The following is a 27,239-nucleotide window of genomic DNA, read 5'->3' as shown; positions in this document are numbered from 1 at the left end:
TAGGTACTTTAGAACATGATACTCTGGAAAAGTTTCACATATAGAAAAAAAAGTTGATGGGTCCATATTTACTACTTATATTATCTTAGTGTTCACTTGTGGAGCACTAGAGGGCTAACATTTGACTTGGAAAAAAGAAATATGACAATAAAATCAAACTTCTTATATCAAAATCTTGAAGTTCTGGTTATTTTAAAGTTTTTCTTTTAAACTCTCCCGTATTACTTCCAACATCAATTTGTTTTTTCTATTTTTTAAAATGTATATGTTCAAGACAATTTGATACTGACATTCAAGGTCAAAGTGTTGTTGTTTTTTTCCTTTTTTTTTTAACAGATTATTAACAGAGTAAGATTTATGAGATGCAGATTTAAATGTAATATCTGTTTCATTTATCTTTTTGACAAAAAAGGTATAAGACTGAATTTCTTAACAAAGTAGCACTGTACCACAGGATGATTGCTTGAAAAATGGAAAATTTGAGGGTCAGATGAGATCATAAATAACAAGCTCCAAAAGTCCAGACTTAAATGTCATGGATTACTGAGTTTGCAGCTTTGTTATTAACAGAGATTCAGAAAAGTCAACAAAAACTTTATTGAGGATTTGAAAATGAGCTTGGGAAGAGCTTGGAATGATATCTCGTCAAGTTATCCTTCAAAACACTACATGAGCTTAGATTTTCAGGTAAAAGATGTTGCTTTGAAGTGCATGGCTGACGTTTTGAGCATCTATAAGTCTTTAAAAAATGTGTAACATTTATTCTTTGTAAAATAAAACTGCTGCTTGACAAATCATTCCGCTTTTCTTGAGACCACCCTGTATTATGGTTACCTGTGATATTTTTATCATACAGTTTCTTAACAGGTCTGCCTTTGTCCACAATATTGAGATTATTTTCCCCTTTTATTGACTTGTCATCCTGGTTGAAGTTGTGACCATCAATGCCAGGTTTACAAGATCTTTCAGCTGAGATGAAAGCAACAAGAAAACTGTCACAAGCATAAACTTTTAGAGCTTTAATTTGAAAACTATGATGGAAATAAACAATAAGTTATTTCTACACATGGAGTCGCAGTGGCTGAGCGGTAAAGTGCTTGGCTTCTGTGCCAGGGGTCCTAGGCTCGAATCCTGGTGAAGACTGGAATTTTTTATTTCAGGATCTTTAGGGGTGTCTCTGAGTCCACCCAGCTCTAATGGGTACCTGATATCAGTTAGGGAAAAGTAAAGGCGGTTGGTCGTTGTGCTGGCCACATTACACAATCGTTAACCATAGGCCACATAAACAGATGACCTTTACACTTTACATCATCTGCCAAATAGATAATAAGGTCTGAAAGGGAAACTTTAACTAGTTTACTATCTCAACACATAAAAAAAAAAAACACATTCAGATTTAAACCTCGAAAGAAATATTTTAGGAAAGAAATAAACTACCTGAACCTAACCACCTTTCAGCTTAAAAGAAAATCAAGTTTTATATCAATTCCACATATCTTTTTTTAATGTTTCAACACTTTCAACATTGGACTAATAATAACGAATATAGAACTCTGAAAATTAAGAGACATAAAAAAAAAACAATATTAAAGTTTAAGATGAAAAATGGGATTGGGCTTGAAGGTATTGATGGTCTCCTGGCTCCAGCGCTAGAATTTTAAGGTCATTAGATGGATGCCTTAGCTTAGTGCGTTAGGGTCTACTAGTTTCTACTAGTTTCAAGCGTATGTCTGGGGTTGTTGGGCGACACCAAGGGGGAAGGTGGTGAGAAAACGTTGAATGTTTTGTCGGTTGGTGAAGAGGCCAGCTTTATCAGATAGTCTAGTGGCATGATGCATAAAAGACTGCATCTGGATAAGTCTTCTGCATCTCCAACCATCCACTAGTTTTCTAGCTGGGAGGTATTCATCCAACCTTTTTTACCACTCAAAGCAAGCCTGTATAGACATTTCCTCCTAAGGTTTAGTGGAACTACATTAGCTATTATTTGAGCTGCATTTACTGGGCTTGTCCTAAAGGTTTAAGAGACAAACATTACATCATACAAAAAAATATATAAAATGGCAGTGTTATTATTACATACATTCACTATCTCTGAAACGTCGCAGCCTTTCCTCAACCTCCTCTGCAGGGTCTGGCAAGCGAGCATCCAATGCCACTTCCTCGGACAGCTGCTCCAGTAAGTCATCAACCTGTTGTGTCTCTGGTATTCTTTTCACTGGTTGGTACACCTGAAATCAAATGTTTGAAGATATTTTTGTTTATAACTATTACTTGCCTTTTAAAATTGTGTGAATGTTTAAAGCAAAGACAATAATTTCTCTTTTAACAATGCTTTTATTATATTTTTTATTATATTAAATTTTTTTGAATATTAATATCTTATCTTTTAAATTACAAAAGTTCCTTTAAGCAAGAAGTAAAAATTTCGCATGAAGGATATATGAAACTAAAATTGACATTTCTAACAGGACTGTTTGATCAGCAAAGTAAAGAAATATCAGAAATGTTTTATCTTGTTGCCTCAAATAAATTCAGTAATTGCGTAAATCAGGTCATGTATATGTAGCTTCAACTTTGAAAAAAAAAATCAAACAATATCAAAACAATATTAAAATAGCCTTGACAAGAGACTAAAAATAAGCAAGTTTTTAGATGAACCACGCTGGATATTTGATTTAGAAATTTGTAAATAGTTTGAGCAAATAATGTACCTACAGGATTAGATGTAGACTGAACAGGCTGGCCCTTTAACTGTGCAAGTCTGGCTTGAAGCTGGGCATCAGTGATAGGTTCTAAAACAAATGTTGAATGAACACATTCACTGGTTACATCAATTATTGGCTCCTTTAAAAAAACATTCCCAAACTTTGTTATGTTAATACTATAAATAATTTAAGTAAGCTGGAACCTTCATAAATAGTACAAAGATGACTTAGGGTCAAAGAAAACCTTTGAAATGTAGTTGGATGTTGTGGCCCATTAAATTGGCAACCGCAGCTGATAAGTAAGTTCCAACCTATACATTACTTAACTGTTCTAGTTAATTTAAACTGTTTAAGAGTAAAATCCAATGCTATACAAAGTAGCCTAACAATAAAACCCAAAACCAGAGAGCATTTTGTTATGGATTACAAAAGTGGTTGATTATTGTGCAAGCTACAGAACAACTCTACTTTACTTTACTTTGGGATTGACTTAAGGGTTGAATTGAAGTTTCATTGAACTAAAGATCCATAGAAGTTCCCCTCCATCAGCCTGTCTGAACAACTGTTATGTATTTACATCCACATTACCATATGTTCGTATCCCAAGACCCTTGGAGAGAGACCAAGCCGAAGTGACCAGCATAAAGCGGCAGTGTGCGGATAGTGAAAAAGTTGTTGGGGCTTTCTTCCATCCCTGCAATGTAGTGAACTCAATCTATAGGCACACCTATGAGGGTTGTTTTGCTTCTTATATGGTCTAATCGTTTCATCTAACACCTCTTTCCACCAGAGCTTCACCAGCCTTATTAACAACATGGTATCAAATGAAAACTTTATTCTCAAAAACCTTTCTTTAACTTCAAGTCTTACATTTGTAATATTTATTCAAATCTGTGTTCTGTTAATGTCTACTTGCCTTTAGGTTTATCATCTTCTCGTAACTTCTCTAGGCGCAATGCAATCTCTCTATCTGCTTTATCCAACTTCATGAGAGACTCTGGGATTTTTTTACCATCCTGAGATTTAAGTGCAGCACCCCCTGCTCGAGGCTGCACATTACGCTGCTCAAGTGCAGCAACTCTTCTGAAAAATAAGTTATCCCATTGTTCATTAATATTAGTCTAAGTTTGACTCAGTAATGATTATGTAGTAAAGTAAAAGTATATATATCCATTGCAATGGAAGTTCGAAGAGATTAATCTAATATTGAACATGTGACATCTTTCCCTTAGAGTAATAGAAAAAAAAGTGTTTTTAACATCATGTGCTTGAGAATGGAATTGTGCAGATGAAACTAAAATAGAAATTTATATTCTAGTTTCTTTCAAGTAATTACTAGAGAAGGTAAAATTATTAAAGGGGCACAATCTAGTAGAGAGACAAAAGACAGTTTGTTAGATACATAAGTTGGGCTTAACAAATATATTTATGTAATTGCAGTGTTAGGATTCTGATACTTATATTCTTGTCAGATTTATGAATAAAAGTGTTCAGAATTTTTATTCTTGGATTTGTTCCATGCTTTATTCACTTCTTATTTTTGTTGTATTAATGGGAAAACAAAAAGGATTTGCACAAGTTTATTATCGTGATGCATAATCAACTCAATTGAGAAAGATATAAAAATTAATTCAGACCAGGTGGTCGATGGAACAAGGGATGTAAAGACACCTGTTTTTTTTTAAGTATAGACTAAAAGAAATTGTAGTCCTTAAAGACGAATTGGTCCCTGGAGAAAATGATGATCAGCACACCACGTTTCAAGTAATGAAGTATTACTTCACAAGTACAAGCAAGTCAAATTTACTTTCAAAAAATATTTTGATAAGTTTTTAAAAAGTTAAAAAAAAATTACTGATTTGATTTCTTATTTTGTCTTCCAAAAAAAATTACTGATTTGCTTTCTTAACAAATCTGAAATGAATGACTGATAATTTACATCATATATATATATATATTTATTTATATATAATTAATAGTAAAAATAACATACAGTATTATATGACTGGAACAAATAAATTGCTGGGCAGTTGTAACTGACTATTTATTTTACTGACTGAAAAAGTTACAAAGAAAGTGTAAATAGTCTATTTTGTCTTTGAGTTCCTGGAACACAATAGTATATATTTGTATATATCAAGGAAAGGAACACAATAGTATATATTTGTATATATCAAGGAAGATTTACATACTATTTCTCAAGTGTGTGTTTGATTGCACAGTGAATAATAAAATGTCTAAGTTGGGAAAAAGTCTTACTTCACATAAGCTTCAGGTAAATCATATTTCACATGTTCTTTAAGCACTGGCGCTGCACTGGTTAGAAAGAAAAAATAACAAAGCATAAAAAAAACAAACAATCAAAGCAAATCAAAATAATTTAAAATACTTGTCATCCTGGCAATATTGTATGTTACTTAAAGCTTGTTTTTCAATGCTCTTGAGAAGCAGCCAAAAACTGGCAGCATTTATTCTTTTTTACATAATTTATCTCTTATATTAAAGTTACTGTTGAGATGGACTTAGAATGAATATTATCACCAGTAGAAACCTTAACCAGCAGGATTAGCAACATACCAAGGTCCATTAGGTGGTGTCAGATACACTACCTCAAGCATTGTTTATTTTAATACTAAACCACCATTTAAAAAAAAAGATAAAATAGAGCTGTTATTTCACTTTATCTTACCAAATAAAAATGTTCCCTATTTACATTTCATTTAAAAAACAACAACATTGTAGCCAATTCAAATGTTTCTACTTGACACATCTTACCCTGTTAAAACTTTAAAACAGTCATTGCAGACATGGTGCTTTTCGTTATTTTTCTTTGGCACAGGAATGGGCTTTTCATTCAAACATTTGTTACAGAAAGCATAGCCACAGTTCTTACATCCCCGCTGCATGATGGAACACAAAAGAAAATGTCACAAAGTTAATTAAAATTTAATATCTCTCTAAACTAACAAGAAAAACTATATATACGTAAGACTTGATTTATATGGCTATTTGTTAATGTATTTAAATATAAGAGTACAGGACTTTTCTTTCCCTATTTTGCCAATATGGTAACCTGCTTGCCTTTAACAGTTTATCTTCTAATATTTATAGTCCTAATTACATTACAAATTGATAAATAAGTCTGTTTAAAAAAAAAAAAAAAGGTGCTAAATATTTGTATCAGACATTTAACTGTTTAATTGCTTCAATCTTTTTAACACACAAGAAGCCACTGTAGACCCAAACAATCAATGGGTTATTCATACTGAAATCATCTTGAGATTTACAAAACATATCAATTAGCAGTTCAAAAGCAATGTGCATAGCTAACTCAGGGCGCGGTGGCTGAGGGGTAAAGCGCTTGGCTTCTGAACCGGGGGTTCAGGGTTTAAATTATGGTGAAGACTGAGATTTTGAATTTTGGGATCTTTGGGCGCCTCTGAGTCTACCTAGCTCTAATGGGTACCTGACATTAGTTAGGGAAAAGTAAAGGCAGTTGGTCATTGTGCTGGCCACACGACACCCTAGTTAACCGTGGGCCACAGAAACAGATGACCTTTACATCATCTGCCCCATAGATCACAAGGTCTGAAAAGGAAATTTTACTTATTTTTATAGCTTACTCCTAATTTATTTAGATCATTGGCTAACTGATTGGGTAATATGTGCCCTGAACTTCATCACAACGGTCCTGGGTTTGAACCCGCTTCCATCTCCTGCGGGAAATTTAAGCTAGAATAAAATAAGCCTCAATTCTGAAGGAACATCCAAAACATAAAACAAGTGAAACATTATTATTAGTGAATTAAGAAAGTTTCCAACATAAAAAATTCTGCTGAAGATTTTTCTGGGCAAGTCTTATCTCAAATAAATAGAAAGAATGCAAAGGTTAAAATGACAAAAGTATATCAAAAAAAAAAAAAAAACTTAATCTATGTAATGTAATATTAAATGATTTAGTATTCTGGCAAAGATATGCATAAAGCTCAGTATGAAAGGTCAGTTTCAGGTTTCTTGTTTTATCCTTATGAAATGGAGAGGATGAGCTCAAAAGTATTTGTGAGTTTATTACAACTATAAGGTCAAATACATTATTTTCAAATCAGCACTATAAGGAGGACTCAATTAGATGTCTACTGCCAACCCAAAATTGAATCATTTTAAGGGTTTAAAAATGTTATTCCACCTACTGGATAAAGGAGAGATAATCACTTGATATTACTGGCTCAAATATGGTTGCATTATCTTCTGTCAAACTCATGGAAGAGCTTCAAAACACTTAAAAACTGACAAATATCTTAACATCGTTCTTAAATATAGTATTTCAGAGACTTAAAAAATTTTGTTACATTGACAGTATTTTGTAATGATATGTCTTATAAACAGCCTTTTTATTTACAATCAAACAAAATGAAAGTCAATTCTGAGAATTATTGGCAAAAGTTCATCGTTTTCGATAACAGGCTTTTAAATTTTTTTTAAAAGTCTTTAAAAAAACTTATTATGTATGTCATGTGGTCTGAAATTTCTGTATAGCAAAAATATTTCTTGTAATAACTTAAGTTTTCAGATTTAAGTATATATAGTTAATTTTATAGGTTAAATAGCAGTTTATAATTAATCCATACTATAATAGCCTCTATTCCTGGTTGATAAGGTTTTACACTTGTAAGACTTTAAATATAGCAGTGATAACAGTCTTTGCTCCTGAGTTGTTTTAGCATTATTGACATATTCTGAGTAGATTATCTTAAATAGCTGTAACTAAACACTCCTGTTGAGCTGGCTTATGACGCAAGTCATTTTAAAACTATTTACCTCTTTCTTGAAAACTGAAAACTCAAATCCACATTTGTAGCACTGTCCTGGCATTTTACACTGAAATATAATTTTGAACCATAGTTTAAAATGAAACCCTGGGTATGAATGTGTACAACACAAGAACCAGTAATTAATCACATTATGAGAAAGTTTAATTGGGTGGACTCAGAGGTGCCAGAAGATTCCGAAATTAAAAATCCCAGTCTTCACCAGGATTCGAACCCCAGTCACCAGTTCGGAAGCCAAGCGCTTTACTGCTCAGCCACTGCAGCTCCGTCAGTTGTAATACTAGAGTCTAATGACAACAAGTAATATGATTTTTTTACATTATATTCAAATCAAATCTGATTTAATTAGAACAGCTGCTAATGGTAAACATTAAATCATGTATCATCATCAGGGCTAAGCCTAATGATACTCCTAGCTATACTATGTTATATATAGTATATAGGCTGATATAGTATTTATATTTTATAATAAAATATAGTATATGCCTATATTATAAATATTCAAGAACTCCTTCAGGGCTGGGAAGCACTAACTCTCTATCGCTCCTCATGGCGTGAAGCTGTGAGTCTCGGAGTCTCAAGATTTGAAGCAAGAGGAGTGGCCAGGGCGAAAGAGCGCTGTAGCAACAAAAAGCTGAGAAAAGAAGCAGGCCTATCTGTAACTGACCTAACCCACCCATGTCACATATACGGCCAGCTTTTTAAAGCGAGCATTGGTCTTTACAGTCATCTTTGAGTCCATAGGAAATGAGAAATGTGCTCATCTTCAACCACTAAGGAGGAGCTATATAAATATTAACTGTGTATATTATATATAGATCTATCATTACATATTTCAATATATCTAGTCTAGATTCTAGATATATAATTAATTATATAGCTAGTAATGGTTATCATTAAACAATCAGTATTAGATAATAATAAAATTATATATTATTAGTATATATTCAGAAATTTTATTTAGTATTTATAATAATTTTTAACTCTAGAATCTACTCTAGATCTATGATAATTGAAAAATGATTTAATTTTAATATTTTTATTAATGACAATAATATTTGAAACCTAATATTTAACAATAAAAATAAAAATTATCAAAGAAACATACAGCTACGTGTAATGCTACTACGACAGATAGCTCTAGAAAACTCTAGATTAGCCTGTAATTATTGTCTACGACAATCCAATATAATTATATATATTTAAATAAAAGTAGATGAGTTATTCAAGTAATTCTGAATTAGTAATTGATATTTTAAATATTTATATTGACAATTATTGAGTAGGCTGGCTACACTAGACTATGTAGTAGCTAGTACATGACTACACTTTCTCTCTCACTCACTTGACTCACTCAATACTCCAATAGTCAATTTGTTATTTGTTTGGTTATATTAGAATCTAGACTCTTAGTAGTCTTAGATCTATATACTAATATAGAGATCTAGATTATATTATAAAAATTAAGCTTCTAGAAATACTAGAATCTACAATCTAGATCTAAATCTTAATCTACTAGAATACTCTATAACTATAATCGATCTAGATGTCTACATCTAGATTCGAAATATCTAGGTTTTTTTTTATTGAGTCATGAAGTTCATGATGATGTCATTGAAGTGTCACCATCAGACCAGTTATAGATCTAGTAAATCTATTCTAGACTAGATTATCTGATTAGTTTTATTATTGCTCAGCATCTTATTTACCTACAATGGATTTAAAAGTAAGAGTGATCCCCCTTTGTTAAAAAAAAACTCCATAAATCACTGAGCTATATAGATCTAGATTTAAACTGTCGCAACAGTGGCGTAGCATCCATGGTGTGAAGGGTTTCAATGAACCCGGACCTATGACCAATAGAGGACACTTTAAAAAAAACGAAAACAAAAAGAGTTGATTGTAAAAAAATGTTTTTGTTTTGTTAACATATTATCAAGATAGGCGCTACTGCCATTCCATATGGCTGATATGGCTAATAGAATTTATTAGACGCGCAATAATTTGTCGTAAAAGATGGTCGTCATGGAATAATAGTCTAAAAGCCATGAGATATACATATAGTAAAGTGCTTGAGGTGTTAGCACCATTTATTCAAGGGGAGGGAGGGGGAGAATTTGAAAATCCCCCCCCCCCCCCAGAGAAGTGTTTTTCACATTAAATATTACGCAAAATGCAGGGGCCCCCTAAGAAGTCAAGCCCTCCGGGCCCCCAGATGATGGCAAAATCCTAGCAAAGTCACGGGGAACGCAAAGATGCATGAATCCGGGGGGGGGGGGGGGAGAAAATTTCATTGTTTAATGTCTACGCCAAGTGTGTGAGCCCATCAAAGTTAGTAAAAAAAATGGACTCTTAGCGCCAAAATGTATAAAAATCTCTGATTCAATTGGAGAATTTTAATAATAAAGTAGCACAATGTCATTAGTGATTAAAGTCAATATTGTCTAAATTGAGGCTCCAGAAGTAGCTGGATCATGGAGAGTTTATGATCACCACTGTCTTCATTCAATGCAAGAACATTTGAACAAGTCTGCTATGAGACTATTAGAGGCCATTTTTCCAAAGGTTACGGTCATCCAGGACAAACTAAGCAATTTGTCTTAAGAAAAAAATGTACAGATTTAAACCAATCGTCATCCAAGCAGAGAGTATGCATGAATGACAAGGAAGTCCTCTACAAAATCAGCCTAAATGAAATGGCCCAGACGGATTTTAAGAGTCACTTACAGAGATCGGGTCACAAACAAAGAACGGGTACTCAATCACATAATGAGGTTGTTACCAGCCTTCGCATAAGATTTGAGGAAGCAATAACAGGGAGGTCGATACGATAAAAACAAACAAAAAATTACTCTGAAATGCGGTCAATTTTTACACATAGCGACAAATTTGTCAAAATAAGCTGGGTTCTCCACTGACCTGATAGTTGTGAAACGATTTAGTACATGCCCTCATAGAAGGAGAATGCCCACTCCACAAATAAACCTGAACCTTATAGGTCATTTGAAATTGTCTAGTAGTGTTGTGCGTCGCACTTGGAACACTAAGGCCAGCAAAAGCAAACAAAAAGCTCCCCTTCATCAGCCTGAATTGGACAGCGAGTTCCGCCTTCCCGCCACCCTGTCCGACGGAGTGAGACTCGGAGTTAAACTTAGAGTTGGTTTTGCGTTCACTTCCAATGGACACGGACACTCCGGGCTCGGGGACTAGAGACGCGGCCGAAGGCCGCACCACTGGGACCCCCGTCGTTTTCCTATACTATACCAGGCTAACCGTGCGGGACACGCCATTTATGTAACGGTCCCTTGAGGGACGGCGCCTGGGTGTTGACGGATCGCTGCGGGAGCGTTTTTTACATCTCCGCACAGTGTAATGGAGATGCTCTCGCACCCCCTTAGGCACTCCCGCGGGAGCCTTGTTTCACTACCCTTTGGCCTAGTCGTCCCCTCTCACGACCGTTTCCACCCGGGAACCACGATGAGGCAGGGCAGCAAGCCCGGGCCCTTATTGGTCAGGATGGAGCCACCAAAAGGCATATACCAGCTACCAGACTTAATCATGAGTCATTTATTGCTACACCTATGGGTCGATGATGAAGGACCCCGCCAGATAAGGGTATGGGGTCCTAATAGTCTATCCGGACAGGTCTTATCTTATCTTATCTTATATAATACAGACGTTACTTCAAAAAAGAAGATGATTACGTCCTACGCGTCATGCATTTAGTCATGCATATTAACCAATGACTTAAATTCCTCTTCCAAGTCTGTACCAGTTGGGAGAGGAAGGGGGGGGGGGGAGAAGGGAGAATCTGTGTAAATGTCACCGTGATCGCTTTTTAAATTGTGTTATATTGAAAAACAAAAAAAAGTTGTACGACTTGAATTCGAACACGAGGACTCAAGCCAATACATAAAGGGACTAATTTCACATATATCACCACATCTGTCAAGTACAATTTCTTTTTCTTGTTCGATACCGAACAAAATAATTAATTACCAATAGTTAGGCTAATTAACTAATTTTTTTTTAAATTGATTCTTGTTTATTCTTGAGAGCATTGCAAAATTGATTGATTGTGGGAGAAATGACGTGTACAAACTTTGTACCAGACAGAATGAGTTGATATAAGCTCTGTAAGAAACACACAAAAACAGGCCTATTATCTTAATCTGGAATTTTTTAGGGAAAATTGCCCACACAGTGGGGGTTGCACCATATAGGGCTATAATAAATTGGCCGTTAATCTTTTTTTTTTATTTTAAAGTCATGGTTAAAACGTTTCCTCCCGCGTAAAGGAGAATCTTTTTTTTTTTCTTTCGCATTTTTTGTAGTTGGTAAAAACGAATGCACTTGGGATGATAGATAACGTGAAGTTCAGCTAGAGAAGAAGTCACGAACCTTGATAGATAATAGATCTAGTCCTAGTTAGATACGTACAATATGTTTACATCTGGTCATAACGGGATTTCATAATTCATGCATTCAGGAAATCATCGTGATAATATTTAAAGTAGGGTTGTTGTTTTTTTCAATTTTAGAAGAAGAAATGCTAGTTAATCAAATTGAGTGGTATTGGGTAAAAGGGGGAGATCAATGATAGTTTACCAAGACAACGTTTCTCAAACTGGGGGCTTGAGTATATTCTTCCCCTGTTTTTGATACCTTCGAATTTCTTTAAGGGTCCACTGTGTGCCATTCTCACGACACAATTAATGATCAATACAAATATTAAACATGCATCCTATTCTTATCCCTGTTTTTTTCCTTTCACTGGAAATGTTTTGGTAAGCTTACAATTGTGTGATTACCTATCATGGTATACAAAAAAGTACAAGTAAAGTTCCCCTTTCAGACCTTGCAGTCTTTAGGGCAGATGGTGTAAAGGTCATCTGTTTCTGTGGCCCACAGTTAACGAGGGTGTCATGTGGCCGGCACAATAAAAACCGCCCTTACTTTTCCCCAACTAATGTCAGGTACCCATTAGAGCTGGGAGGCGCCCAAAGATCTCGAAATTAAAAGGCCCAGTCTTCACCAGGATTCGAACCCGGAATCCCCGGTTCAGAAGCTAAGTGTTTTACCACTCAGCCTCCGCGCCTCCTTAGCATGTTATAAGCGTAACTGTTTGATGTGGCCAGCACAATGAAAACCGCCTTAACTTTTCCCCAATTAATGTCAGGTACCCATTAGAGCTGGGAGGCGCCCAAAGATCCCGAAATTAAAAAGCCACTAAAGTCGTGCACCGAGAGGACAGCCATTCAGTTTATTGCTCTATGATAATGAGTAATGTGACAATGTGGTCAGTTGATGATTTTTTCCTTCCGTAGTGCGTAGCTAGGAATTTTCCATCGTTTGGAGGCCCGGGGGGGGGGGGGGCTTGACCTCTTTGGGGGCCCCAGCATTTTGCGTAATATTTAATTTTTAATGTAAAAAAACACTCATTTGAGGCCCCCCCCTCAAGTGAGGGCCCGGGGGGATTTTCAAATTCTCCCCCCCCCCTAGCTACGCCACTGTCCTCGACAGTTGTTGCATTGGGTAAAGCTCAACTTTCTTGGGTAACTTGATTAGGTTCCATCTTCCAGGTTGTAGGGACCTGTTCTTCTTGTCAAACCTTGCACATTAGCGGATGCAGCATTTCAGCTGCATGTTTTTGGCTCTGTTTCAACGTGCTTCCATCTGGGCCTGCCGCCGCTCCATTCTTTGCAATTTTGATGGTCTTCGTAATAACCACTGTAGAATTTTATAACGCTCTACAGTCTATAATTGAACAATTATTCAAAAGGGATATCAAGCTTAATTTGAGTAATATACATTCATAAGCAGGGCCGGCCTATTGCTATTGCAACCTCTGTGGCCGCAGTGGGCCCCACACTTTCATAGGTCCCGCGCTAATCCTAGGTGTCAATTGTTAAATTAAACATTATCCCATATATATATAATAACAGGGTTACGCGGCCTCCTGATTTTACAGGACCTGCTGGAAATCTCCTGAAATTGCAAAATATACATACAAAAAAAAAAAGTCCTGGAAATTTCATGAAATTTTAAAAATCTACTGTAAACTCTTTAAAATCTCCTGAAAATGGATAAAATTGACATTTTGGCGTGCCCATCCCACGCGCAAACGGCAATGTTAGATTTCATTTAATAAAAATTTATTGCAAAGAGGAATGAATTTTCTATTACAAAATCTTAATTTTAACATTATGCTTATCCCCGCCCAGACTAGGCCCCGCGCAATCCGTTTCGCATAGGGTCTGCCCTTTTCATAAATAGGTACAAACAATACTGTCAAAAAGCTCAACATAGGAAAACAGTTACATGCAATGAAAATGGTGACCTTTTTCCTGATTTCTACGTATTCAACGACCTCATCATTGGAGGAACCATATTGCCACACAAAACTATACACAATACAACCTGAACTTCTCCAGACAGAAAATCACATTGACCACTTTACCTCTCAAAAGTAGAGAAGCCTACTTACTTCCAGGGTCTGACGGGAAACAGGTGCAATCTCTGATCATCATCTGCTTATCGCAACAGCAAGGATGAAGCTAAAATCCTTCAAAGATTTTTCCCTAATTCAACAGTCCACATTTGAAGAGTGATAAAAATAGATGGAAGTCTTCACTGGCGAGGTAAAAATAAATTTGAAGCATTCGCTGGACTGGCGACAGATTGACATTGAGTTACATTGCCTTACCATTCAAGAGATTTGGAAAATCACATGAACAAAAGTTCTAGGGTGGGAAACGAAAGAACACAAAGAAGAGAGATTTCAAGAACGGAAGAGGCTGAAAGAGCAGATCAACCATTGCCAGAGCGAAGAGCAACAAAACTAATCAGAGAACTCGGTATGGTGAAGCAAACAGGTCTGTAAAGAAGGATGAAAGGAAGCCGAAAAAAAACAAACAAACAAACAAAAAACTCGCTTTTTGCCTGAAATGACGGCCGATGGATAGAGTTCAGCTATACAAAGAGACGTGAAAAGGAAGTACGAAATAACAAGAACCTAATCAGGATGAAGTACCAACACTAACAAGCCAGTGAAAGACCAACAAGGAAATATCATCATTAGCAATGTTGGACAGAGAGATGGGTTCAACATTTTCAGGCAATTTTCAACCAACAATCTCAAGAATACATTTCAGACACACCTCCAGCAGAAGAGTTAATGACCCCCCCCCCCCCCCCCCGCAACTCAAATGGAAATTATGGCCATCTAAAGTGTCATTAACTCTTTCTCTCCGTAATTATTTACCACATTCTGGTGGAATCAACGTTGGTATCGACAGTTAGGAGAGAAAGAGTTAACGCAGGAATGCCGTCAACTTTCATTTGGAAAAGGACGAAGCCTATAACCGTTTACTACTTCACGGTGCAGGAGTTCGTTCATGTGTTATCTAAAAGTGCTGGTTTCAATCCAATATTAGGCTCTCTTTGATTCAATGTTGGAATTTTTGGAAAGCAAAGACAAATGATTCGCAACACAATTTAATTAATTCGGAAAATGGCATAGCTATAGCACTGATTTATTTGCCTAACGTCACGAAGCTATTCTAGCAATTAACTTGAATCAAAACTAAAAGGATAATATCTGCGATGGTGCAAAACTGTTTCTGTACAAACAAAACACGGGAAGAGGAGATTGTTCTCAGTTTCCAAATCTTTTGAAATTGTCAAAATAGAGATGAAGATTTGCGTACTGTCTACTTAACGGCTCTTCGTGCAGATCTGAACCAAAGATTTGAAGACATTCTTCTGAACAAAAGATTTGAAGACATTCTTCTGAACCAAAGATTTGAAGACATCCTTCTGAACCATAGACTAGGCCTATATATAGTCTATGTTCTGAACCAAAAATTTGAAGACATTCTTCTGAACAAAAGATTTGAAGACATTCTTCTGAACAAAAGATTTGAAGACATCCTTCTGAACCATAGACTAGGCCTATATATAGTCTATGTTCTGAACCAAAAATTTGAAGACATTCTTCTAAACCAAGGATTTGAAGACATTCTTCATTTGGATCATAGACTATATATAGTCTATGATTTGGATATACCCAACTGGGTCTTGAATTCTTTTGCGCGTGGACAGACTCAGATCCCAAACACAGATGAGTCCATACTTATACAGAAACAGATTTTAGAAATATCCCCAAAGGAGGAACTGAAACCATTGTTCGAACAAGGATACCACCAACTCTGGTCCAAAAATAGATCCTAATTTGTATATCCTGTATTATGGGTTATTGTACAGAAGTTGTTGACTGCTTTCCTGCCTTCATATTTGGTAGAACCGTAGATAGCGAATTCAGTGCAATTAGGAACCTCATAAAATAACAAAAAAAAAAAAAAAAAAATAGAGCTCGTGAGGCTTAGTGGTTGCTACTTACAAACATTAAGGCATACGTGAATACACTCAATTTCATCGCTGTCAAGAACGGTTCATCCAAGTTATTATTTTTTTTCTAACAAAATTAAAATTTCAATAATTACTTCTTCAACAAAATGTTTTGTTTATTTGTATTTTTGTGTTGTTAATACTATGCATTTATGTTGAAAACAAAATGTAGATTTTTTCACTTGGGATTCGTGAGTAAGTAAAACTACAAAAGAGGTCCTTATGTCAAATAAGTTTGGGAACCAATGATTTAGGTCTACACCGTCTAATTATAAGTCTACACTAAATCCTGGGGCGCGCGAAAACATACAAAATATTTATTGCGATGTAACAATCACGTAAGCAAGACGTTATCACTAGATCTATATAGATCACCATCTATAATTCTAGGCTACATAGAATCTACTAGAATGATAGTAGGAATCTACGTAGGCCAATTCATGTAGATTAATAAGTATGGACATTCTAAGTTAAAAGTAGTCAAATAGTCATTTCACATTTGTTTACTAATAGTAATAGAGTCTACTTAAATATAGTTCTAGTCTAGATCTAAATTCTAAATATAGATGGTTTTAGATAATAAAAATAATTATTAATTTCTTTTAAAAAAGTTGCAGCAACAAATAATATAAATATAGATATAACACAGACTATTTTTTTTTGGTCAAATCGGCCTACGTAATGTATATTTAAAATGTGTTCTCGAGGGATTCCGTACTTTTTACACCAATGATATTTTTTTTTGGGGTGCAGGCTAGCCCGTCCGCCATGCCATGACGTCATTCATTAGCATACAAGACAATCAGAAGCACAACATGTGGAGTGTAGACTACTCGAAGTGGCTCAGTAAAAAATTGTTTTGAAATAAATGTACGTATTTGTAGTTACAGATCAATCAAATGTGTATTCTTGAAAGTAATGTCACGTTTGTGAACTTAATTGGTTGCTGTTTGTGTTGATTTTAGTAAAAACACGTAGAGTTTATATCTAGGTCATTCTCTTCCTTGCCCTTTTGATTCTTTTTTCTTTCGCGGCAGTGTAAGCAAGCAAAGTCGAAGAACATAAGCCATAAGCCTGTAAACAGCTAAGCCTTAGCACACCCGTGTAACTGTAACGCTGCGTGCCCTGCCAGTAGTGACACATCTTTCTTAGTTAACGTTATTTAGATATAATATTTGTATCTAGATCTAATTCATTCACGTACACTCTGTACAGTCATTAGATTTAGATTAATTAGATTAGAATATGATTAGAATTAGACTAGTAGTACTAGTAGATCTATAATAAGTATTTCTAGATCTAGTAAAATCTAGTTAAGTAGTTTAGTAGTTACAATCTACTAGATTGTAACTAGATCTAGAATCTAGATCTATCTAGTAATCATATTTAATAATAAATACTATTAATTATACTTACTCAAGTCCAGTCAAGTTACTGATAGCAGATAGATCTAGATCTGTTAATCTGTTATAATACTGTATGATGTGTATTATTATATTACTAGATCTATATGACTATACAGATCTAGATCTAGTATAATATATCTAATAGACTATTATATAATATTAAATTATATAAATAGATCTATGATATCATTCTATACTAGATTTAACTAGATCCAGAGAAGATGAGTTTAGATATTTCTAGATTTACCATCCTAATCTAGTCATTTTATAATTTATTTTATGTCTAGAATATAGATCTATAGATCTAGACTCTAGATCTAAATATAGTTCTAGGGTCTAGGTCAAACCCCAGTACTAGGACTAGGCGAATAAATTATATATTAATATGATTAATATGTAATGTTAAGACATGTTTTCTTGTTTTTCTTATGACACTTTAGCATTGGGATTGCACCCAAGTATGAAGCCAAGATGATTCAAGTGGAAGTATTCATTCAGTCTTTTTGAAGGAAAATTTAAAGCTTCTATCTGTTTATTTTTCACTTATTGGAGGGATATATCATATCTGTGATTTGTGGTGGTGTCAGCATCATGAAATCAAACAGTTTCAGGGAACAGGTGAATATCATCACCAGCTGGTTTAAAGACTGGAGTGAGTGTGAGCAAACAGTGGCCTTGTACTCTCTGCTGAAAAAGAGCTCTCCAGTCCAGGCCAAATTCTTGGATCAGATTCTACAGCATTCGCTTGCTGACTGTGTAGATGTTAAGCATTTAGAGGCAAGAGCTAATGATGAAGGTAAGATTCATAGTGTTACAATTATTTTGTTGCATATAATAACTATATTATATATATGTCTATATATAATGGTTACAATCTTGTTGGAATAAGCCATTATGTGATTAATTGTATATTAATTAGCCCTTTTTTGTGTGTCTTCTTTTGTAAATTTATTAGTATATAATATATATATATATATATATATATATATATATATATATATATATATATATATATATATATATATATATATATATATATATATATATATATATATATATATATATATTTACACACTGATAGAGTTAATAATTGAGTTACTACACCTGTTTCCTTGGTCATCTGCTTATTGAGTCTTTTGTAGTCAAAGCACAGGCCATCTTTACCTTTCTGGCTGATTTCATGTTTGTTAAACCTGGGTAACAAAATTGAAACTGGCTATTATATCACAGCACTGCAGTGCTATCATAATTAATGGCCTTGAGATTCACCTTCTAGCTACCTATTTTTCATTAGTATTTAATGCTTTTAAACTAGAGGTCTTTTAAAAAAAATATATTTTATTCATTCATTTTTATCAATGTGAATACATACATATCTATTATATTTTATAATATATAGCTGGGTGTTCTTTTTTTTTTATATAAATTATCTATCACCTAGTGAAGTAGTAGTTACAAGTGTTGATCAGAACTCATTTCAGTGAAAAGATTGCATTTAAATTGGGTTGTTTTTTAATTTGGCATTAAGATTTCTTTCACTTCAGAAACATTTTATGTCTTAATAAATCATTATTTGAATTTTTTTTTTTTGCCTGTACAAGATATTACCATCAAAGAGGGTTAAAATGTTTGTTTTCCTACATAAAATATCCCATTGCTGGATAGTTAACCACTAGATATGCATATAAAGTAATGTCACAATTTCGTCAAACTATAAAATCATTACATGCTAGTATTTTTAAAAAATTTATTATTATTGACAGGGCTGGTCCTACAGATTGCGGGTCCCTATGCCTAGTCTGGATAGGGATACGGATAATAAGTGAAAATTAAGTTTTTTTTTTTAAAAATAAATACGTCTTTGCATTTTGTTCATACTTTACTAAGTACAAAATCACTGTCAAATTAAATTATTAGTTAACTACAATAAGCCGATAAACATTCAGATCTGCCTTTAGATTTACTATCCACTAGCAAAATATCGCTTTTGATTTTTTTATGAGATCAAGATAGATTTAGATCTATATTTACATGCCACTGACTATTACAGTAAATAAAGTATTGAAACTTCTTCTTTTGGTTAAAATTTGCCTTATTATTTTTATTAAATGAAAGCTGACATTGCCGGTTTTTTTTTAATCATGAGTAGGATTGGCAGTTTCCATATTGAATGGTACCCCAAAGTGACAATTTTTTTTTCTATTTTTTAGGACATTTTATGAGTTTTTAGGATATTTTAATAATTTCAGATTTTCAGGAGCTCCTGGAAAATCAGGAGGCAGCGGAAACTCTGTTAAGTAAAGATGGTTTAATTTAATAATTTACAACTAGTATTAGTGCGGGGCCCACTGCGGCCGCATAGGCTGAAGTGCCCTAAGGCCGGCCCTGATTATTAACCCTATCACTCTAGGTACCCTAAAATTTTGCATAGCAAACATATTTTTCTATAAATATATTTTTATTTTCTTATCATGATCAGTACAACAATAATGTATTATTATACCTCTAAATAATTTTTTTTTAAACCCCCATTAATTTTAACATCTTTTTTAACACCACACAGTTTCTTCTTTTTAACTTTAAAAAACATGGTGTTATTAACATTAAACTTGTGTCTATAGTAAATTGCACATATTTAATGAAGAAATATCTAAAGATATAAAATTCAAAATTATTTTTTTTTATTTAAATTATCTGTAGCTTGGAAACCATTCACTTTTGGTCTTCTGCTGAATGTACCAAAAGAAATCCACTTTATTCCATATTTATCCTTATTTTCCTTCTTGGCCTTGCTGTTTCTTTTATAGGGGGATTGTTTAGGCACACATATTTATAAACTGCTTAGATTTTGTGTGTGCCTTTGTTTAAAAACTCTAGGACTGCTGTTGTTACCTCCAATGTATTTGAGATGTGAGGAAGTGGAAGACATTGAGTCTCCAATCTCTTGTTGGGACTAAGCTCAATGAAGCTGTTGACAGGGAAGCAAGAAAAAAACAACAACCTTTCTCCACGGTTTTTGCATTTGAAACATTACATACTGGGTGTCTAATTTCAAGTTTGGCAGACAGGTGAAAGGCAGAACCACGCAACAAACTCTGGGAATAGAAATAGTCATATAAAAGAGGTCATAGTTGTCACCGATGTAGGGACACTGGAAGCTAGAACCTATGCCAAGACATTGTGCTAAATCCTCCACACTCCTCAATGTTCCTGTTTTAAACCTTTTTTCATTGATTTATCACACAGCATAGAAACAAGTATCCAGACATTTGATAAAGACGTTTGACTCCTCTGGAATGTTGATATTCAGGCTAATGTCCCAAAATAGATATCCTTATTTCAAATTAGACACACCTGTTAATTGCTTGTAGATCTTCATCATTAGTGCTATTTTAGTAGTAGTACTATTTTCTGTTGTATATGTGCACACACAAAGATGCAATTCGCGTATTTCTTTAAAAAAATTTTTGGCCCGGAGTGGGGGGGGGGGGGGTTTACAGCAGCCGATGTAACAAAAAATTATTGGGGTTGTAGCTATTTCTAGGTCATAGGCGTGGATATTTTGGCTGTTTAAGCTCTGCTTGGCACGCGAAGGGATCCAGTTGGCACGACTTGTTTTTGTAAACATCTTGCTTAGTATTCTAATGATTCCTTTAAAAAAAAAATCCGAACTTTCTCGAGTTTAGGCCTAGTCCTAGTCTTAAATAATTAGACATGTATCTTGTTGTTGTTTTTTTTTTGTTCAGGAGTAGGTTAACATTTTCTTTTTATGTCTAACGGATCAATAACTAGATGTGTAATGATTATAACCAACATGTACACACAGCCGTGCAGAGAAATTGGGGTTACTAAATAAATGCAGATTTACCATGGTTTTACAATGAATGTGTATTATTGAATATTTCTTTTTTGCCTTTTGCATTATAAGAGAAAAAAAAAACTCTTTCAGACCTTGCGATCTATGGGGCAGATGATGTAAAGATAATCTGTTTTTGTGGCCGACGGTTAACGAAAGTATCGTGTGGCCATCACAACGACCAACCTCCTTTACTTTTTCTCCCAACTGATGTTTAAGTTGTGTGGACTCTGTGGCGCTCTGAAAATTCATACATCCAAAATCCCAGTCTTCATCGAGATTGGAACCCGAGATCGTTCGGTTCTGAATCCAAGCACTTTACTACTCCGCATTGATGGAGATATTAATTAATTGATGTGTTAGACACTAAACGTGTATCTGTACGTATGGTACACATTTTGATTGGTGTTGCGATAGAATAGTGTCCCAGCTTTTTCTTGACACCCTAAGCCGCACTTTGGTAAGTCGGCGTGGCGCAAGGACCCGCCGTGAAATGTTGACCGTGCCAGCACTGTCTAGACAGCCACTACTTAACGGTTGACACCTGCATGAGCAGACGTCTGGGTTCAGCACGTGGGAAGGTGCGAAGAAATAACCAGTCAAAACAATCTGAAGTTTTCTTGGTTTTATTTCGCGCCTATTGAAAATACGATCATAGTACAATAGTATATTAAATGCAAAAACCTTACATAGTAGCCTACAATCTACGCTATGGTATAACCGTATACTATTTGTCTTTATGTCACTTGCTATCGTTCAATGTTTCACCTCAGTATTTTGTTCTAATTACAAATCAAAGCTGAAACCGAAACAAATATATATGATCCAATTATCTGTTCAGTGGAGAAAAAAAAAATTAAGCATATAACACACACACACACAAATCTTAGTGAAATGTTACTGTTATGGTGTTACTAAATTATTCAACATTAATTCATTTTCTTTTTAAAGAATACGCTTTATTTTTCTTCAGTAGATCAAAAGCAGACACTTTATTTAGCAACAAAAAAATCTTTTGTTTTATTAATTAGACATGACATCTTCCGATAAGAAGATAATCAAGTCCTTCGTGTATCCATCTAGTCGTACGTATTAAATATTGCCCTGGATTATTGTTAAGGAACTTTTTTATCTATAAACGTTGATTAATATGACCAGTAGGACACACTTTAAGTTTGTATAAACGTTGATTCAAATGACCAGTAAGACGCACTTAAGTTTGTATAAACGTTGATTAAAATGACCAGTAAGACACACTTAAGTTTTGGACAATGCCATGACGGCCAAGATGCAAGAAAACTAACGATATAAGAATTACAAAAGGCGCTTGGGTTATACAAACGCATTAGTTCTAGTATATAGTGGTGTTTACTTCTAAAATTCAATGTTTTGTTTCCTATTCGCTAAAAATGTGAATAATACATCATAAATATAATGAAATCACCAGGCAGTTGAGTTATCGTGTAAGAACCAGATCTATATTTATTTTTTTTTTTGTTTTGTATCGTAATAGCCTTAATGGGTGCATTATAACGTACTTAAATATAGCTTTTATAAAGCGCTACTTTCATGCTTATAGCATGCTCAGGGAGCTTTGGTCCAATCTCAGTTGTGAACTAGTGGGGGGAGGGGGTATCTGGGATTCTATGCTGCCTTTAGGCGCTCAGTTAACGCAACTCTGCTTGAGTCGGGTGTCGAACCTCGAGCCCCCTTCATAGGGGGCCAAGCCAAGTTCAAGCGTACTTAGCCTCTCGACCACTCAAAGGATGGATTGGTAATTAAAAAAAAAAGATTTAAGTTAAGCAACGTACTAAAATGTGTAATATCAGAACTGATTACATTATTTACATGTTCAAAATCTGCTCGATCAAATTATCTATATACAATTTTGAACCCAGGATTTACTGGTGCATTGAAGACACAATTTATGTATTGTTCAATTTTGTTGTTAGATAGAATCGTCAGCTTCTATTTGCAGACAGCGAGTCGAAACTACCTTTTCACAGAGCGTTTGATGTGATAAAAATAATATTACACTGTTGGCACCTTGTTCCAATAACATGCTGGTCCTGCCTGTGCGGAAAATTGGTTTGACCCGAAGGTACAATAAGGTTGGGCATGACTGCCCTACCCAAAATTACATGTTACAAAAAAATATTTAAAAAAAAAATTGCCTGAGCTTAGGGTGCGCCTTTATCTCTTTAAAAAAACAACCAATAGAAGTAGAAAGGCTTGTAGCCATTTTATTGAAAAGGGCAACATCAGCGGAAATATTTCGTAAAAAAAATTGCATAACATTTTTCAGTCTTGTCATGTAAACCTTTTGTTATTAATTAAGCTTAGTGTCAGAATTCCTGCTTTTGTCTTATGTCTCCTCGCTCTACATAATGCAGACAGTAGTGCACATTTTGGGGATTTTCCAGTAATTGACATTTAAAAACAACACACCCAGGGATGACAGTCGCAATATTGTAGGCAGGCTATTATTTTGTTAGCATCAGTATTGAGAGCAAGTTGTTTCAATTGTTACAAATATTTATTTGCTTGTTTGTTATAAACGTTTTACAAAAACTAGATTACAACGATACAAGGCAAGTCTTAGATACAAGTATTTTGATGGCATACAAATGGCTAGCTTATATATCTGTTGCACAATAGTAGTAGGAGTGTGTGTAATTTCAAGTTAGAGCTGCTTTACATATATGTAGTATTGATTCGAAATAAAATAACCAGTTTGATTTTTTTGTGTTTCTTATGTTATGTCTCTTTGTCCGCTTTATTTTTAATGTTCTTTTTTTCCCCGCTGTCTGCGACTGTCTTGAAATAAAAACAAAGATGGAACATAAAAACATGTTATGGCGGGGGGGGGGGGGGGGGGAGATTGCCAAACCTAGAAACATTGTCTTTATTGATCTGTACATTCTTGCCCATTTGCCTGAAACCCTCACTTCACACACAAAGTGAGAAATGTATCTATTAGATGCTTGTCGAGGCCACGGTCTCCTGACTACGCACGTAAGCAGTGCGGCTTGAAAGTAATTTCTTGGCTAATCACATGCACAGCCCATTTTCCCTTCATTATTTTTTCATCACCCTCAAGCTGCAGAGCGACTTGCACGATTTCGTCTTTCTGAAAGGAGCGGTTTCTTGCTTGTGCTTTATGCAATTCACCCGACACCTTTTTTTTAAACGCATCTTTTTGCATTTGGACAATTGGAAGACTTAAATAATGAATGCAAACAGTTACCTTTGCTAAACTTTTATATTTTTTTTTACAAAACATAATTACAGCCTCCACTTTTCCTTTTTTTTTTAAATTTAAATAGTTGATCATTTCTAAATCTTCATCAAATTAAACCACAACCAGGTCTAATAGATCTAAATTTCTTCCGAACAAAAAAAAAATAGAAATAATAAAAAAAATCTAGCAGCCTTAGAAGCTCGGTGTCAGTATAAAGTGTCTAAGCGCCGCTTTCAACTTTATAGCCAAACGTTACTACGCCAAATGAAATAATTGCTGTGTCAAGGAGAAGTGAAACTGGGATATCTCGGGGGTGACTGACTCTCTCTCAGGAAACTGTCATTTAATTAGGACCTTCTTATGCAGAGTTGATGTCAATTTAGGTCTATGCAGATTTTTTGTTGTAAAACTGATGTAGAGGTATGAATTCAGTATAAAATTATTATTTTTTTTTAGATCCACAATTTATAATGTTGCACTATGTACAGTTTAGATTGAGTATCTCGGTGATAGTATTTCATGATGATAGACAATTAAATAACAAACATTTCTATTTTGATAAGTACGTTATAATTTTTTTTTCTTTTTCTATTCACTGAGCAAATTGTTTTGCGTCCTGGCGGTGCATTTCCACGTACGTTTTTTTTTTGTTTTCAAATGTGTATTTGTTCAGGAGCTTGTGAGTTCATCTCATTGTTTGCTCAGCTTCTTGTCGCTGACGTAGAGCTATAAGAACCACATGTAGCCGTGTGGTCAAGCAGACAGACACTGGTGCTGGTGTTAATTGATGTGCTTTGTAGGCCTAGGCTGACTATGCGGGCAGAGATTGACTTGTACACTGATGGTTGGACTATTACCCCCCCCCCCCCCCCCCCCCAGACACACACACAATCATTTCTTGTATAAATCTAATAGCTGGGCTGAGCTGGCCCATGTCATTTCAGTTGTAAGTTCACCTTCACTGACCTACTTACAGGTGACACAGTCCAAGTGAAACACACCCTTACTTCCCTTTACAGTTATTAGCTCTTGTGTACTTTTACTCCCTTTGTGTTTTTTTTTATTAGTTATTATTATACAAAAAAGAAGAAGATGTTTTATCATTTTATTCATATCATGAACTAAAAAATAAATATTAAGAATATTTATTTCTGGCTAGTCACACTGCACACACAAAAGGGCACTCCTAATTGAAATGGGGATTCTTATTGTAATATTTTATTTAGGAATGCAAGTTCGTTAGTTAGGCTTATGACTGTATTTAAAAAAAAAAAAGAAAGAGACTTTGAATTCTATTAGCCTGAACATAGAAACTTTCATTCTCTGATTAAATCGTTTTGTCCCTTGCTGGTGACAGTTAAAATTTACAAAATGCGCATGGAGTGAATAAACTAATCTAAACACAAAGCTTCAGTGTTTGTCCGCCAGTGTCACCCTCACTAAAGAAATACTTCACAATAAATAATCACGAGTGAAATGTGTTTGACCATCATTAATGCTTTAATACTTTGTTAACACTTAACAGTTTCAACTGAATCATGAGTGATACAAAGCAAAGATGTTTAAACTTCTTTCTCTTTTCTCTTTCAGCTTATGTGAGAAGTTTGTACTCTGGTGAGAGAGAGCTTGTGATTCATCAACTGCTGAAACTTCTGCCTCTCCTGCAGGTTGGGAAAATCTCTGTTAAAAAAGCATACCTCCAGCTTATTCAGGAACTCTTGTCTCACACCATCCACAATGGAGTCAACGTGGAGGAAAGCAGGCAGCTCTTGTCCTACTCTCTAATCCACCCAGCCATAAACTCAGAGGAGCGCTCCAAGTTCCAGAATTGGCTGGGATGCCTTGACGAACGTTTCACCTATGGGAACGGCGGAGGCAGCACAGCCACCAGCAACAGCAGTGGCAACAGCCTCAGTGTGGGCCATAGCCAGAGCCATAGCCCTTCTCCAGGCTCTCAACATTCCCTCACACACTTATCTCCAGAACTCACCCTCTCGCAGGAATACATCTCCACAAACCAGAGTGTTGCCCAGGGCCACTTATCGCCGTCCCCGCTCATCACCTCACATCACGGGCACTCTTCCCCATCGCCCATCATTGCCTCGCCAGCTCACTCCTCGTGGCACCAACCACATTACTCTGGCCTTGATGCCAGCGCTGCCATACACCCTTTGACCACAAACGGGGACACTTCCGGATGTGCTCAATATATCCCCAATGGACATATGCCTCTGCGGTCAACCAACAGCCATGCTGGGGCATTTGGTGCCTCACCAGGTCATATGTCCATTCAAGCGACAATGTCTGCCCCACCAAACTTTAATTCCATTCAAAGTGCAGGCACCAACTCTCATTTGCATGGTAAGTCAAACTATATATTTTATTTTAGACATAAAAAAAGTAATATTTTGTTTGAATATTTCTTCAGCATCATTAAACCATTATTATTTGTTGTAAAACATGTAGATCTACAATGGAAACACAAAGATCAGAGATTCCCTTTATGTTTGATTTACACAATCAAATGTTTAAAAGTGACTCTTTAATAAAAAAAAGTAAAGGGGATGTACTGGCTGAGTGGTAAAGTGCTTGACTTCCTAACCTACGGGTCTTGGGTTTGTATCTTGGTGAAGACTGGTATTGTGAACTTTGGGATTTTCGGTAAGATGCTTAGTCCAATCAACTCTAATGGGTACTTAACATTAGTAGTAAAGGCGGTTGTCATTGTACTGTTTAAATGATACCATAGTTGGCCATTGAAACAGAATACCCTTACATCAGCTCTGATAA

General features: G+C 35.2%; 2 protein-coding genes across 6 annotated transcripts in view; one reads left to right on the top strand and one right to left on the bottom strand.

Annotated features, from left to right (window-relative positions):
* LOC106056346 (abscission/NoCut checkpoint regulator-like) overlaps window positions 1-17,377 on the bottom strand; it is a 29,202-nt gene extending 11,825 nt beyond the window's left edge. The window contains exons 1-8 of one of the 3 annotated variants that reach the window (XM_013213046.2): window positions 17,363-17,377; window positions 7,527-7,586; window positions 5,484-5,608; window positions 4,968-5,024; window positions 3,625-3,791; window positions 2,719-2,795; window positions 2,084-2,231; window positions 835-969 (exon numbers count right to left, since the gene is read on the bottom strand). In XM_013213046.2, the coding sequence (XP_013068500.2) occupies window positions 835-969; window positions 2,084-2,231; window positions 2,719-2,795; window positions 3,625-3,791; window positions 4,968-5,024; window positions 5,484-5,608; window positions 7,527-7,580 (763 nt within the window). In that variant the 5' untranslated portion in view covers window positions 7,581-7,586; window positions 17,363-17,377. Of the gene's footprint in view, window positions 1-834; window positions 970-2,083; window positions 2,232-2,718; window positions 2,796-3,624; window positions 3,792-4,967; window positions 5,025-5,483; window positions 5,609-7,526; window positions 7,587-8,882; window positions 8,951-17,362 lie in introns of those variants that run through there. The other 2 variants (XM_013213044.2, XM_013213045.2) reach the window with 2 other exon arrangements.
* Window positions 16,707-27,239, top strand: part of LOC106056345 (protein Smaug homolog 1-like) — a 49,137-nt gene continuing 38,604 nt past the window's right edge. The window contains exons 1-3 of one of the 3 annotated variants that reach the window (XM_056022359.1): window positions 16,707-16,816; window positions 17,793-18,148; window positions 26,040-26,810. In XM_056022359.1, the coding sequence (XP_055878334.1) occupies window positions 17,944-18,148; window positions 26,040-26,810 (976 nt within the window). In that variant the 5' untranslated portion in view covers window positions 16,707-16,816; window positions 17,793-17,943. Of the gene's footprint in view, window positions 16,817-16,961; window positions 17,078-17,136; window positions 17,156-17,792; window positions 18,149-26,039; window positions 26,811-27,239 lie in introns of those variants that run through there. The other 2 variants (XM_056022361.1, XM_056022362.1) reach the window with 2 other exon arrangements.

This window comes from Biomphalaria glabrata, chromosome 3 (assembly GCF_947242115.1).
Source record: "Biomphalaria glabrata chromosome 3, xgBioGlab47.1, whole genome shotgun sequence".
Taxonomy (NCBI): Eukaryota; Metazoa; Mollusca; class Gastropoda; family Planorbidae; genus Biomphalaria; species Biomphalaria glabrata.
Note: the sequence above shows the minus strand (reverse complement) of the source record. Positions and strands in the feature narration are given on the sequence as shown.